The sequence below is a fragment of the Otolemur garnettii genome, unplaced genomic scaffold, assembly GCF_000181295.1.
Source record: "Otolemur garnettii isolate 467f Iridium unplaced genomic scaffold, OtoGar3 scaffold00009, whole genome shotgun sequence".
NCBI classification, from domain to species: Eukaryota; Metazoa; Chordata; class Mammalia; order Primates; family Galagidae; genus Otolemur; species Otolemur garnettii.
Genome location: NW_003852404.1, coordinates 3,759,312 through 3,775,029, shown reverse-complemented (window position 1 = coordinate 3,775,029; position 15,718 = coordinate 3,759,312). Strand labels below are relative to the sequence as shown.

The 15,718-nt window shown below is 55.5% G+C and overlaps 1 protein-coding gene across 1 annotated transcript in view; it reads right to left on the bottom strand.

The window, feature by feature from the left end:
* Positions 1-340: 340 nt before the first annotated feature.
* RAP1GAP (RAP1 GTPase activating protein) overlaps positions 341-15,718 on the bottom strand; it is a 24,655-nt gene continuing 9,277 nt past the window's right edge. The window contains exons 8-23 of the mRNA XM_023509766.1: positions 15,693-15,716; positions 14,314-14,397; positions 14,004-14,104; positions 13,739-13,868; positions 12,538-12,693; positions 12,040-12,111; positions 11,173-11,259; positions 10,660-10,797; positions 8,821-8,952; positions 6,789-6,866; positions 5,774-5,883; positions 4,737-4,850; positions 3,166-3,289; positions 2,223-2,325; positions 1,632-1,855; positions 341-394 (exon numbers count right to left, since the gene is read on the bottom strand). Of these exons, the coding sequence (XP_023365534.1) occupies positions 341-394; positions 1,632-1,855; positions 2,223-2,325; positions 3,166-3,289; positions 4,737-4,850; positions 5,774-5,883; positions 6,789-6,866; positions 8,821-8,952; positions 10,660-10,797; positions 11,173-11,259; positions 12,040-12,111; positions 12,538-12,693; positions 13,739-13,868; positions 14,004-14,104; positions 14,314-14,397; positions 15,693-15,716 (1,731 nt within the window). The remainder of the gene's footprint in view (positions 395-1,631; positions 1,856-2,222; positions 2,326-3,165; positions 3,290-4,736; positions 4,851-5,773; positions 5,884-6,788; positions 6,867-8,820; positions 8,953-10,659; positions 10,798-11,172; positions 11,260-12,039; positions 12,112-12,537; positions 12,694-13,738; positions 13,869-14,003; positions 14,105-14,313; positions 14,398-15,692; positions 15,717-15,718) is intronic.

Genomic DNA, 15,718 nt, shown 5'->3' with positions numbered 1-15,718 from the left:
CCAACTCTCAGTACAATAGTGATAAATAGAATTTATTTTGTACAACTGTTACCGACATACACATGGCCACAGGGGCTTCCAAAACTGGTGTTAGGGCCAGGTTGGCCTTTGGCATGGTGCCTAAAAAGTGTGGACAGATACACACAAGGACAGGGATTCCCAGAAGCCATGCCTGGCTTCCCCCTCCATGGCACTGGTGGGAGAAGAGGCAAGGCCTGTGACTCTACGCCAGCTGAGACCCTCAGCTTGGAGTGCCCAGGAACATGGGGTGACAAGGGTTAAGCTGGGTGCTGGCCAAGGAGCCAGGTAGGTCCCTATTCCCCAAGGGGTCACTTGTCTGTCACATGTAGGCAGTGGACAGGGCATTGGCAGATCTGTGGTAGAGCTTGAGGGCCTGGTAGAGGCAACGGGTATAGCCAGCTCCCTGTGCCCCTCAGCCCACCCAGGGCCCCAGGGACCTCAAAAAGCAGGGTAGGGTGATGGGAGGTCCCTGGGAGGATAATCCCCTCTTCTGGGACAGGGCATGGAATCACAGTCTTCAGTGACCTCTGACATATTCTTGTCCATTTATAGCAGAGGTGTCCAGAGAGGCAGAGTGACTTTCTTAGAGTCTCACAGCAGAATCCAAATCAGAAGCCAGGATACTCATGACTCCCCGCCCAGTGCTCACTCCCCCATACTTCATACGCTGCTGCCTCCATGGCAGGCTCTGTGCACTGAGCTTTCTCAATTCCTTTCTCCCACCCTGCTGCCTGAGTCCAGAAGGACACTCAAGGGTCATGAAGAACCAGGGTGGGGGAAAGCTAGGCCTGCAGGCCTATTGCAACTGACCAATCCCTGCCCCAGCCCAGCCCCCCAGCCTGGTGGGTGGGGACGATGCCAGCAGCTTCCCCAATCTCAGGTCTGGATGGCTCTGCCCTGCAGAGACAGCCCAGATGGGTGGGCCAAGGGGAGGTCAGGGAGGCAGGGGGCAGCCTGTGGGTTGGTATTGGCCTTGGGAGAAGAGGTCTCGTCTGCCTGGACTTGACACAGCATCTTCACCTTATGCTTCTGTGGCCTCATCTGCAGAGTGACAGGACACAGACACCATGATTGAGGGTGACAGAAACCTGTAGGGAGGGGCCCATTCTTGGAGCTCCAGGCTCTAAGTCTTTCCATCCTACTGGGAACCCCTTAAACCTTTCCCTAGCCAGCAAGCACCAAACCCTGGAGAGAGGTGCCAATGCCCCTGTGTGAACATTAAGTGAACATTAAGGCTCAACTGGTATGTTTCTCAATACCACCCACCTCCCACCAAACCCTTCCACTGACTCATGGCAGAGGTCATGTAGCACTTACTACTCTCACTGCCTAGACAGTGGCCATGACCTGCCCAAATCATCTAGCAACTAAATGGCACAAGACTCAAACCTAGGCACAGAGCTCTCACCCCAAATAGGGGACAGAGGGACAGGGAGGAGTCAGCCCAACCTCCACCCAGTCCCACCTCTCCCACCACATGAGCTAAGGGGATGGGTCTGACCTGCTCAGTGTCACCTTCAGAGGGGGCAGCCTGGCTAACAGCCCTGCAAAGACAGACCATGGTGGTGAGGTAGGTGTCGGGACAGATGGAGACGTGGGCCAGGAGACACAGGTGAGAGGTCATGGGCTGTGCCCAGACTGGACGAGCTCCCCCTCCTGGTCCAGCCTCTATCCCTGTCTCCCCTCCCATGAGGGGCCTCCCAGGCCAGCCCCCAGGTGGTGACACGTACCAGCTGGGGCATGTGCTGCTCAGACGCTTCCAGCTGGATCTTGATCTCGGGACACGCAGGGTCCCCCGACTTGCCGGCGTCTGGGTGGGGTGACCGAGAGGGGCCTGGGGAGGGGGGCAGGAGGGAGCCACCTCACTGGCCACGGGGAAGCACCAGGGAGACGGGGGCATGGGTGGACAGTTGGCACCAGTGCTCCCTAACCCTGCCAAGTCCCCCCTCAGGGAGCCCCACTCTTAATTCCCTTCCTTGTCACTTTCATTATCCTCAGAGACCCTTTTCCAGAAACCACTAGCCCTACAATGTGCCCCACAACCCTAGGCTGGACAATCACCTGTTCACTGCCCCCCACACCCTGGACAGGTACAATCACATCACATACCCACCACGTAGTCCCACTGCTTGTGCCCAACCCTGTCCCCTTCCTGCCCCAGGAGCAGCCCTTCTGGCAGGGAAGCTGCCCTGGTCTGGTACCTGGGGAGCTGCCGCCACTTGTGGTGCTGACACTGTCCTCCAACCATGTGCTATAGATGAAGGAGTCCCGCTTGTGGGGTGTTCCTGAGGACGAGATGCTCTCCTAGGGATGAGGGAGGTGGGGAGAGCTCAGCCATGGCACTGGCTGCCCCCAACCTGCACCCTCGCTGCACTCCACAAGCCCCCACTCTCAGCCCCTGCAAGGAGGATGGAGCAGGGAGACCACAGGAGGGCAGAGTGGGGGTAGGCTCAGGCCCAGGTACACACCACCCCCTCCCACTCATTCACTCAACAAACATTCACTAATATTGTCTGGGGCCGAGCCACTGGGATAAATCAGGCCTAGTCCCTGCCTTTGGGATCCCATACTCCAGGAGGCAAGACAGGCTAAGAGAAGACCCTGAGCCAAGCAGGGCCTGGCAAGGACTGGTGCCCACTAAAGGTTGCTGAATGGAGAATGACAGGAGTGCTAAGGCACTCAGGCACCGTGAGAGCATAAAGGGTGGTTCCTAACCTACCCTGGGCTGGAAAAATCAAAAAGGCTTTCAGGAGGAGGTGTCTGAGACTGAGTTGAGGAGGATTAGTAGGAGTGAGCCTGGCAAGGAGGGAAGGAAAAGCAGGAAGAGTGTTCCAGAGGAAATGGCCTGTGCAAAGCCCCAGAGGTGGAGTAGGCTTGGGAAATCTGGGGGGCTGCAAAGGAGCACAGAATATCGGAAGTGGGGAGAGATGAGACGGGGTGTGGCCAAATCTCCAACAATCCCGGGGACCCAGTTTCCTGTGGAGAGCACTGGAAGGGAGCATTAGTCTGTACTGCTTTGGGGGCTGGGTCCCCTGATCATATCTCAGCCACACGCAGGCTTACATTTCTACCCAGACCATCTCCAGAGACCAGAGAGTCCCCCTTCAGACTCCTGTGGAGCACTTGATCCCCTGGACCCCTCACCAGGCCTGTGTCCTCCCCATCCACGCCTTCTGTCTCCTCCACCACGCTGGCGAAGCTGCTGGCACTGGATGAGGAGCGGGAGAAGTCCTTCAGCGCTTCTGCTCTCTGGGCTGCTGTCTCCACTCTGCCAGAGACAGTGCTCCATTAGCCTGCGCCCACCCTGAGCATCCCCTGGGCCACTCCCTTGCCCGCCCCCTAGCCTGTAGCCAACCGAGCACTTCTATGACCCCAATTCCAGTTCCTTAGACCTCTGAGCCTCCCCAGTACCCCATGCAGCCTCCCCTCAGCCCCACTGTCCTTCCTAACTCATGATCTGACCCTGCTCCTTCTCTGCTCTAAACTCTCTCATGGCTCCCCACTATCCACAGTTGAATTCCCTTGGCTTACCGTAACAGTAACGATTAACGATACTAGTATCACTGAGTGTGCATGTACTGCTGTGTACCTGGTACTGTTCCGAGTGCCTTCACCTGTGTTACCTCATCACTATCATGATTAGACCCACCATCCCTCAGGTGAGGAGACCCAGAGGCACAGGCAGGTAGGCACACAGCCCAGGGCACTCAGCCACAAGTCCAGGCAACACCACAGTCTCCTCTCTCACCTCACTCAGTACTTCTACGCTCAGGGCCTGATGTCTCTAGCCTGGAGTCTTAGCCCTTCTCTCAGATCCCAAAAGGCAAATTCATTTTTCAAAAATCAGCCAAGGACTCTAGTTCCGGGAGGCCTTCCTAGAATCCTCCTCCCAAGGTGGACATGACCCTCGCTACTGCAGGCCTTGTGCCTCCCTGTCCCCCTTTCCTGACTCCATTCAACTGCCTGCCTCTGCAGCAGAGTCCAGCAGCACCAAGGTGGTCCTCAGCTCTGTGCCTGTCCCGCCTCCAGCTCCTCCTCCACAAAACAACCACAGTAAGCTTTTGAAAGCATTGCTCTCTTAATTAAAATCTTCTGAGAGTTCCTTGTCACATTTAGGATAAAATTCAACCTCTTATACAGTCTCCAAACCCATAAGCTAGCGCCTGCTCAGCTCCTGACCTCACTCCTACCATCACCCAGCACAATGTCACAATGTCTGGCCCCTCACTCACTCGGCTCCAACTGCACACCACCCTTCTTTCAATCCCTCAAGTCTACCTCAAGGCTTTTGGACTTGTGCTCCTTCTGGCACCCTCTTCTCTCTGCCATGCCTATCAATTCACCTGTTACCCCCTTAGAGATAGAGATGTCTTTTCTGAAGGCTCATCTAAAACATCACCAACCCCAGGCCTTCATTGCTTCCCTGTCCCCAGCTTTGGTTTCCTCCAATTATCACAATCTGGAAATGGCTTATAAAGTTACACTGGACCTGCAGCTGTGAGGCAGGGACCAACCAGAGAGGCACAGTGCACTGCTATATCCCAGAGTGTGGCAAACACAAAGTGCTTAGTGGGTGTGGGTTAAGGAAGAACCGAGAGTGCCCAGGTCTCCCTGATACCTTGATGAGGCTCCTGGGCATTCCTGGGTGAGGGGGTATGGAAAAGATAAGTCTATCACTCCCAAGACCCTGAGCCCTGTGTGGCCCAAACCCCAACCTGTTTTTGGTCGTGGGCATCTCTGGGGAGCTCTGAGTGGATGAGTTCTCTGATTTGGGCTCCTGTGAGACGTGCCCGCTGTCTGGGGTCTTCTGGCCAGCTGGAGGGCTCTCCCTGCAGGGCACACAGGGGCAGTGAGGAGATTTAGCACTGGGCCTGGCATCCGGGTAGAATGAGGCCCAGGTGGGGAGGTCATGACACCTCCTGCCTCCAACCCACACATGCATCCTCAGAGGCCAACCCCAGAGCAGTCCTGTAGGCTCCCTGGCTTGCCTGGCCAATGATGGGGGCAGGTTTTGATGGAGGTTCCCTCCCGGTTATGATAAGGAACCTGCTCAGGGATGCACAGCTAGGACATGGTGGTGCCAAGACCGAAACCCAGGACCTCAGCATGCTGTCTCCTCACAGCAGTGAGGACAGTGCCCAGGTTACTTCCTGAGCACTCCCAGGGCACCTGACTCTGCTTCACAGAGCCCTTGAGGCAGCCCCATGTTGTCAGCTGTGTTCTTACCCTATTCAGATTGGGACAGTGAGGCTCAGAGAAGTATAACGGCTTGCCCAAAGACACACAGATCCAGAAAGGTGGAGACAGTATTTATACCCAGGAACTATTCTCTGCTCACCCTGCTGCCTACACACCACACACACGCACTACCCCCCAGCCCACTCTGCAGCCTGCCTGGACACCAGCACCTGGACCTTCCTACAGATGCTGGGGCAGTGGAAGGAGTACAGGTGCTGGCTCTGAACAGACCAGGGCTCAAGTCCAAGTCCTACCTCAAATCACACCAGCCCTGTGACCCGGGCAAGCCCCTGACCCCTGTGACCTATAGCTTCTTGATCTGTAAGGTGCAGATCCTCAGGGAGCCAGTGGAACTGGGAAAGAGCTTTCCCTTAGCTAGTGCTGGCCCTGGTGCCTGACAAGCAGCAGGGTCTTGGCGACACTGCTGTCACTGTGGCAGACAGAGGCAGAGGATGGGCAGGGGTCAGGGAAGGGGCTGGAGGGCAGCAGGGTGCTGCCACCCCACTCCACTCACCTTTTCTCCTGTACCTCCTGAATGTTCTCAATGCCAATGGCGCTGCTGCGGCGGGAGCCAAATGGGCCAGACTTCTTCCTCGTGGGGCTCTTCCCGGGGACAATTAATGACTGTAGGGAGAGGCCCCAACTCAGTGCTATGTGCCCTGGGAGCCCCATGCCCCCCACACCCTCCTTGGGGACCCTGCTGCCCAGGCCCTGAAGCAGAGGTGACCAGCAAGAAAGAAGAAGAGAAAATGTCCATCTCCAGAGACAGCCCCCACCCAGCGAGATCACAGGGCACACCTGACCCCAGGATCCAGGCCCAGGAGAACAGCAGGGCCCGAGGGGGCTGGGGCAGCCACTCTGGGCTGGGCTGGGTAGAGGCCGAGTCCTCAGAATAGAGGCCCCCACCATGGGGTTTCAAGGGGCCTATAGCCTGAAGGTGGGTGGTGAAGCAACTCAAGCCCCTGCCCCAGGCCAGGCCTGCCCTTCCCCAGAACCTCCACACTGACTGGGGGAAGCTCTGGCCCAGCAGCTGAAAGATCCCCCTACTTTCCATACACACTGCAGTAGGATGCCCCAGGCGCCAGAAGCACGCCCCCAGCTTCTCTAGGGAGGCAGGAAGGCAGGTCCCAAGAAGGTAAGGAAGGGCAGGATTGCCTAGACCAGTTCATGGGGAGGGGAAGTCAGGGCAGGGGACGGGGATGGCGCTCCATGCAGACTGGCGATATTGGGGGACGTGCAGCTGGACATAGGGTTTTTGGGTACTGGATGCTGGTGGGAACTGGGCCAGGGTCCCAGAGGCGGGGGCTGGGGCAGGGCCAATGCCAGGACACTGGCTGTGGCACAGGTCCCAGTCCTCAAAGCAGGTGGTAAGTGCTACTGGAGCTGCTGCCACTCCATCCCGCACGCCCCTGGGCCTGTTCCGGGGAAGAGAGGTGGGTAACGTCCCCAATATGGCCTCCGTCCTGAGAGCGAGCAGAGAACAGCGCGTGCAGGCAGCCTCCAGAGCCGGTGGCCCCACGGACGACAACCTCTTCCACCGTTCCTATGCCTATGGCACTGCCCCGGCGTCCGAATCTACTTGCACTTTTCCCAGGAATAAGCAATGACTGGCAAGCAGCAGAGGGCGGGGCAGAGAAAGAGAAAGAGAGACACACAAATAATAGAGGGGAAGACACAGAGAGGTGAGACAGGAAAGGTGGACGACAGACAGGGGGAGAAAAGAAAACGAATGGTGTAGGAGTTAGAAAGCAGAGGGGGACAGAGGTGGGGAAGGGAAAGAGAAATGCACAGAAAGACAGAGGGCAGAGTGGGCAGGGAGAGAGATGGACAAATAGCCACACAGAGACAGGGACATGTGACAGAGCAAGTGGGCAAGAGTGTACCGGGTGGGCAGAGAGGGAAATCCAGAGAGACAGACAGAAATAAGACACAGAGACGGGCCCAGGTGAGGGTCAGAGACAGACGGAAATAAAGGGAGGCAAAAAGAAAAATGCAGGAGTGAGAACAGTAGAAAGGGGAGGAGAAGGAGCAAAAGGATGGTAGGAGAGGAAACCAGGTGGCAGAGGGCAGAGATGGGTCAAAAAGAAAGGAATGGGAGGAAGGGAAGAAAAAACAAGGAAAGAGAAGGAGGGGGGAGAGGCAACATGGAGATAGGGAGAGTTGTGCAAAAACAAAAACAGAAATGGGTCTGGTTACTGCCATGGTGGGTGCTGCTGGCCTGGCCCTGTCCCCGGGGCCCCTCTGCGGCCACCCACAAGAGGCTGGGTCACTCCAGTGGGGAGGAAGGGAGTAGTTGGTAAATCTGGGTTGGGTGGAAGTTGGGCCTGCTCCTCTGATGATAATGGGCTTGGTGACTGCCAATTGGACTTGGGGACAGCAGAAGCCCCACCTTGCTCCCCTGGCCAGGCCAGACCACGGGGCAGGGGTGAGGGTTCCCTCCTGCCATGTGACACAGCCTCATAGCACTGAACACAGAGATTGGCATGCAACAGACAGTCAGTAAAGGATGGATGGATGAATGAATGGATGAATGAATGGAAGAATGGAAGGATGAGGAGCAGAGTGGTGACTGCAGTGTCCTGGGGTGGCCACAAGGCGGTGGATAGCAGCTATGCCCACAACTGCAGGCCTTATTCATCTCCGTGCCCAGCACTACCCGAGTGTGAGCAGCAGAATCCCAGAGCCTGGAAGATAGCCAGTGATCACCCGGGAGGTGCTCACACAGCAGCCTGATTCCAGACACACAATAGGCAGCCACAACCACAGAGATCCCAGCTGCCGCAGACACACAGTAGGAGGTGCTCACAAGGAAGTGTCCACATAGCAGCTCACTTCCTGATACACAGTAGGTGTTCACCGATATATGAAGCTCAGCACACACTGTGTGCTCATACAGCATTCCATTTCCTGACACACAGTAGGTGTTCACCGATATATGAAGCTCAGCACACACTGTGTGCTCATACAGCATTCCATTTCCTGACACACAGTAGGTTCTCACATAGCAGCCCAGGGCACAGCACATAGTAGGTGCATACAAAGTTGATGCCCACACAGCAGCCCAGGACCCGACACATAGTAGGTGCTCATAGGAACTCAGGGCCAGGCCCACAGCAGATGCTCACAGAGTACACACCCACACAGCAGCCCAGGTTCTGACATACACGTGGTACCCACAGTCTGACACACAGCAGCTCTTCCCAGAAACTCAAAGCTTGACAGTAGGTGCCCACACAGCAGCCCAGGTCTCAGCACACAACGGTTAGGAGGTTCTCAATAAGGAATGTGACATAGAGGCTGCCCTAGAGGTGTCCTGCAGAAAGTTGTACCCCAAAACATAGGAGCCAGGAGGAGGGGAGGGCCCAGGAGCTAGAGAGGGGGTTGTAGGCTCTCAGTACCCCAGTATGCCCCCATGGAGAGCAATGGCTAGACTGAGCCCAGACCCCAGGATGGGTCATGGACAGCATGGCAACAGAGAGAGGTGGGCCAGGCCTCAGGAGGCAGGGGAGAGCTGAGGGCCCTGGGGGATGGATAGGGGACTATACAGAGGAGGGCACTCACTATTCCAGCAGCCTTGGCCAGGTCAGGGTTGTTGGGTGCAAAGCTCCCACTGTGGCTGGTGGACACAGTGCTGGGCTTCTTGTTGCTCAGCCCCATGGCGTCCATGGACTGGCTGCGGCTCCGGATGACCCGCTGTGAAGGGGAGGTGGGAGGAAAGAGGCACAGGATTCATAAGGTCCCACCCTCTTGGAGAAACCTAGGAGCCCAGGCATTTGGTCGCTTCCCTATCAATGCCATTCTAGGTGACCCCAGGAAGTCTCTTCCCCTCATAAGGTCTCAGTTTCCTTAACTGCCACATGACAGGCAGGTACACATGGGGCCTAAGAGTTTTTGGGGCCTTGGCTTTGCTACTAACTTGCTGGGTGGCCTTGGGCAAGCCACTTCACCTCTCTGAGCCTCCAAGCAACACAGGCTGAGTCTCTTCCTCATGTGGTTGTTATAAGGACTGCGGAAGATACTGGGTCATGAGCCAAAGTATGCACAGAGAGCCCCCAGAAACCTAAATCTCTTTCCTGTTAAGGGCCTCTTAGGGCTTTCTTCTTTCTTTTCTCCCCTCCTTTTCTTCCTTCCTTGCTTTTTTCAGACGAATCTATACCAAATGCTTGTTATGGGGCCAAGTGCTTTGCAAGCATTCTGTTGTTCAGTCTGTCCTACAAGGTGGAGACCAGCATCAGGCCCATTTCGCACATGATAAAACTGAGGCAGGGGTGAGCCTGGATCCCATATGACAAACTCCATGGCCTTAACCAGGGACTCTGCTGCCTTGGAGAAACCATTTGACCTAACCTAGGTCTACCAGATGTGGGACCTCAAAGAGGATACCCCTGACCTGTGTTGACCCCACCTGCTCCCTGTCTCCAGGGGCAAGGCTCTCTCCAAGCTTTTTTCTCAAAGAGTCTGTTCACCTTAGTTCCATGGTCCCAGCACAGGCATGGGCAGCTGGGCTAATCTCCTATGCAAACCCATCACTCTAGTTCTGTAAACTGCCCTGGCTGGGTGGAAGAGACGATGGCAAAGAAGCTACGGTGTAGGGCCTTGCAGCCTGAGTGAGTCCAGGCCCTGTGCAAGGAGAAAGAGTATGTCCCCTTCCTCCTCTTCTCACCTGGACAACGGTTGGCAGGGTTTTGCTCTTTGTTTTTTTACTTATATCGCACTAACCTGACTGCTTCACAAACAGTGATAATTGTATGAGGTAAGCTTCCATCATCCTACTCAACAGATGAAGACACTGAAGCTCAGGCAATGCCCAGGATGGTCAGTGGCAGAGCTGGGATTTGAACCCAGAGTCTGTGATCTCAAGGCTAAGCTAAACTAGGAACAGTCAGGCCAGGTCCCTCTCCAATGGTCGCTCAGTTCACACACCCCTTCTGAAACCTCTATTTCAGTCTTGGGGCCTCCTCTTCTCTTATCAGCCTCCCAACCAGGCAGCCACTATCCATTGTACCAGCAGCAGAATTGCCAGGTAAATTTCTAAGCTTAGGTCCCACCTCCAGCCACTAACTCCTCCCCAAGCCGCAGCCCTACCTTACACTCTACACCCAGCCTCAAATTCTACCCAAGGCCCAGGTGACGTCCCCAAGTCTAAGCACATCCTGACGCCTAAATTCACCCCAAGCCATCCCTCCAACCCCCTCCCACGTAAACCAACTCTAGCCACACCCCTGAGCCACCATTAGCCCCACCCACACGAGCTGACTCTAGCTATACTCTCACCTCTGCCCTCCCCCTTGTCCCTTAGCCCCACCCCAGCCCCGCCTCCCGCACAAGCCAATTCTAGCCACACCCCCGCGCTGTGTACAGTAGCCCCAGGCTCCACCAGGTAAACCTGGGGCCCTTCACCTTGAAAGACTCGAAGAAGCCACCCCCACCGCCGCCATTCTCCATCTTGTCCTCATCGCCGCCCAGCCCCATCATGGACTGGCTGTGGATATGCAGCTCCTCATAGAGCGTCTCCAGGAGGGCAGCTCGTGTCCGCTCCTGTGGGGCAGGCCAGGTAGTCAGGGGAGGCCCCACTGAGCAGCCCCCAGAGTTCGAATCCCGGCCACCTTCTGAGTGAGGGCCACCTGCTTTGGGTAAGCAGGAAGTGGGGAGAGCCCCTGCACCCGCTTTGCTCTGCCCAGCGCAGATCAAGGGTCCCCTCACAGCTCCTTCCAGATGCGGGTTCACATTCCCACCCCCCATCCCCCTCCTCCTCAGGGTATCTTCTGGCAGCCCGCCTACCTCTGACCCTCTCCTGGGCATTCCTCACTACCCCTGCAATGTCCTGACTCCCTCTTCCTGACCCAAGCCCTTCTCATCCACAAAACCATCCTCCCCCAGACAGCCCTCCCACGGCTAAGGGCCCACCCTCACCTCCAGTTTGGCAAACTTCTCTGCCTTGTAGCATGCATACTCAGCATTGATCAGTTTTGTCAGCAAAAATTCCTGGAACTCCGGCCCCTGGGAACCCCCAGTGTGGAGGAGAGGAGAAAGGGGGATCAGATGAATACAGAAACAAGGGGCAAAACCCCAATGGGTCAGGGGCTAGCAGTCCTGAGCCAGGCCCTGCTGTGGGTTACCCTCTTCACTCCCAGAAGAGCATCTCCCTGGGCTCAGCACCCCAGAGCCCTGTGCCCTTCATGGCCATCCATCCCCTACAGATGGTAGGGTCCAAGTGGGGGTCTCCTACTGCCTCTGTCTGGAGCAGCAGAATGTGTGGTGTATGGGGCTGAAGCCAAGGCTTGAAGTGTGGCTTCTGAGAGGTGAGAGAGATGTGTGCGCCCCCCTTTCAGACATTTTAGAGGAAAAGAAGACTGGAACCATCAAAAACAGAATAGAAAGAGGAAAGGCTAGTAGTCTGCTATAGAAAATGTAAAACAACGATGTAGTTTACTCTGCGACCTGGTTTTTTTAAAAAGTCACATTTTTTCTTTCTTTCTTTCTTTGGCAGTTTTTGGCAGGGGTTGGGCTTGAACCTGCCACCTCCAGCATATAGGGCTAGCTCCCTACTCCTTTGAGCCACAGGCACTGCCCAAAAAACGCCATATTTTTTAAGTGAACAGAAAAGCCAGGCCTCACTTGCACAGCTGGCGGGGGGGAAGGGGGGGGTGAGCGGCAGCTATTCTGACATGCAGTCAGGCCTCAGGACCTTAGAAGGTAGAATGTGTGTACCCCCCCCCCCGGGCCCCACCCATTTAGTCCTACTCTGTCCATGACCAGGGCTTGGGGGCTGCCTCTTACCTTCCTGAACACAGCAGGGTCTGGGAGGGGAGGCCCAAAGAAAGGCACGTCATCTCTTGCTGTGACGGACACCTAGAAGGGAAAGCAGCTGTCAGTCCCTATGAGGGCCATGGCCTGCTCTGCCCGTACCAGCAGAAACCCCTAATCCGCCTCCCTGCCCTGCCCTTTGTGGGGAGGCTCCATGGCTGCTGGTTGAATGAATCCTTTTTACAAGGATTTCTGCTGCTTCATCCTTTGCCCTGAGTTTGAGTGGTGAGGAGGGGAGGATGAAGGCTGAGGAGGCAAAAGGAGGTAGAGGAAGGTGTACCAGGCTTTGAAGTGGAGAAGAGTAATCAGCCTCTTTGAGGGGATGAGCTTTGGGAGCAGAGAGGATGCAATGAGAATCTCCCAAACATCAGAGCCCTCCACAGTCCCCTGAAGCCGAGAGAGGCACCCCAGTGAGGGTAGAGCTGTGGCCAGGGCTGTGCTGCTGCCCTGGGAGGCTCCTGGATCACCCACCTTGTAGAGGGGGCCGTCAGGACCCCCGCCCTCGGCCTGCACCACCACATAAGCATGCAGGAAGTTGGACGCGATCATGTCGGGCACGAAGGGCGTGTTCTCATCCTGGAAGACCACAGCTACTATGTCATTCCCGATGTGCCGCTTCCGCTGCAACTGAGCACAGAGCCGCCACGGCCTTCACGGTCTGGCCAGAGAGGGGCCCACTGGGAAGGGGGTGCCCACACAGGTTTGGGAGGGCTTAGGGTAGACAGAGGGCATGTCTAAGGATTTGCTTCCCTGTCCAAAAGTGCTAAAAAATGTAAAATTATTTGTTCTTAGCATCCTGTGATAGATGAGGAAACTGAGTCCAAGAGAGAAGGGAGCTGTAAGGTCCTGCAGTGAGCTAGGGGACTCGAGCCCAGGTCTTCTGGCCCCTAGGCCCTATCTCTTAGCCGTTCTCCTATCTAAATACCCCCAGAACAGCCCCTCATTGAACAAATAAGGTCTACTTGGTATACATTCATATTGCTAAAACGAACAGAGGCTCTTACTAAAATAAAATTAAAAGACACACAAAATAAGGAATTAATGCTTTAATTTTCTCACATTACCCTTTTAACCCCCTGGGCTGAGGACATGGGGTAAGGCAGACCACCTTACTCAGGAAGCTCAGGACAAGGTGGCAAGTTTCTGAGTTCAGTTCCCGGAATGTGTCCTGAACTTTCCTGACCCTGGGCCTTTGCAGAAGCTGTTCTCTCCACCTGGAACTGTCCCCCTTCCTTCTCCCAGCTCCTTCACAGCCTAAAAGTCCCTTTATCTTGAAATCTTTTCCTGACTCCCACTTCCCACCTCTGCCAAGACTCAGTATCCCCATACATCCCCACAATGCTCTTCATACCCCTAAAAGCCCCAGCTCACATCTAGAGAGTTCTTTCAATGTACCAGGTACTGTTCCAGTCACTCTGGGTCATCCACCCACGCTCACCTATGGGGTAGGTGCTATTATTATTCCAATGTCCCAGATGTAGAAACTGAGGCTTTCCTAGCATTGCAGTAGCCTATCTCCCTGCCCCAACTAGAGCCAAGAAGTGGGGGGATCATTTCTATCTCTGTATCCCAGGGCCCATCACTGAGCCCAGTGTGATGGACTCTGAGCACACACGTAAATGGCGGGGGGACAGGCAGAGGTGGGAAGCAGGCGGGTGGGTGCCCAGGCTACCTGCTGGGCGTCCCCTTCTGTGTAGGGCAGCTTGGTGGACACGTGAAACATGATCTCCTTGTTGCGGAAGTTGCAGTACACAGATTCAGTCCCTGTCTGCCCGTGGGTCACGTCTAGGCCTCCTCGGAACCTGCTCCCAGACCCCCCCAGGCCACAGCTTAGTCTCCAGCCCCAGCCAGGCCTCCAAGGGGCCAGGATGAGGGCTCCCTCCCTGCCCAGGGGCATAGATCAGATTACACTCTGCTTACTCCACTCTTATACTCACCCCTTGAAGTCCTGCAGTTTGACTTTCTGGCCAAGAAATTCGAGGAACTCCACGAAGGCGGGACTTTCCTCATTAGTGCTGAAGAGTTCTTCCTCAGAGGTCTGGGGACCACATAAAAGGGCCACGATCATTGAGCTGGAGCTTCTGAGCATCCCCTGCCCTCCTGTCCCCACTCATATCCACAGAGGGCCAGAGGGAAGACCCATGGCAGCCCTGGGTTCCTGAGTCCCTTGGTGGGTGCTCTCCTGGTGACAGTCCCGGATACAAGGCTGAGTGGGATAGGGCAGCAGGGAGGAAGAGGGGACCACACCTGGCCGAGTTTCTGATAAATGACTCCAAATTTGAAGTTATTGCTGATAACATGCTCGTCAAAGGTGACAATGAGCCGGGAAGCCTGCAGGAGAGGATAGAGGGTTAAAGAGAGTACTACAAGTTGCCCTCATGTGCCAAGCCTTGGGCCAGGCTCTCTGCCGGCATCATCTCAGGTAATTCTCAAAACAGCCTGGGGTGGGGAGAGCCACTCCAGCTGGCCTCTCCGAACCTTGGTTTCACAGAACTTGAGCAACTTGCCTGCAGTAGATGGCTTGGGGGCATGTGTGGAGTTGGAGCCTGACGCCACGTCTGTAGGATCCCAAAACTTAAGTTCACTGCTTCTGAGTTTTCCTGCGAGCCCTGACTGCCATGGCCAAGTCCACCCCACTCTACTCTGTAATACTCAGGTCACCCCTTAGCTCCTTTATAATCCCACCTCATCCTTCTAGAGCAGGGGTCCTCAAACTTTATAAACAGGGGGCCAGTTCACTGTCCCTCAGACTGCTGGAGGGCCAGACTGCGGGCCCCCGGGACGAGTCGGCTGCTAAGCGGGACAGGCAGTGGTGGCAAAAACACCTGGCAGGCCGGATAAATGTCCTCGGCAGGCGGCAGTTTGAGGACACCTGTTCTAGAGGAAGCCAAGTCCACCAGTTTGCCATGGGACAGTGAGCAAGTTCTGCTCCTCATCTTGGGCCTCAGGTTCCTCTTCTGTGACTAGGAGGCAAGACCTGACTACTGAGGCCCTTTCCTTCAGGACATCTTTCCTGGACAACTCCATCCCTAGGGAGCTTACACTGCTCCAGAATTCAGTCAGGGCCACTAGGGTTACATGCCTTTCTTCATTCAGGAAGTCCCCCTGGCTCATTGAAGATAGAAGCCCCAATTTCCCCCTTGTCACAGTGTCTGGAACCCAGCAGCCAGCACCCAAACTGGGAATGTAGTTGCTGACCATGAAGCAGCATTTATTTATAGGGCTGTCTAGACTGTTCTCTCTCCCCAGGTCACCTCTGAGACCAGAAAGCAAGGCCAGTGGAAAAGAGACCCAGCCTGGGGGAGGACTGAAGTATAAGTGGCTTTTAGGAGGGTCCCCACACAGCACTGAGAGTTTCCAGACCTGAGTAAGGCCTGCCTCCAAAGCAGACTGGTTTAAATGCAGGCCTCCTTGTCTGCTGTGCACCTTGGGTAAGGCACAGAACTTTCCTGCGATTCCTGTTTGCAAACTGTGGACTTCACAGGCTTATTTTGAGGGGAAATAAGAGATAATTTTAAATAAGAGAACTTGGGGGAAATACCCTGCATATAAAAGGTACCCAATAAATGATCAGTCATCTAGTTACCCACCCACCCTCAGTGAGCATGACCTAGATCCAGTCTTACCTTCGGGTAGAGCACAGGATAGAACC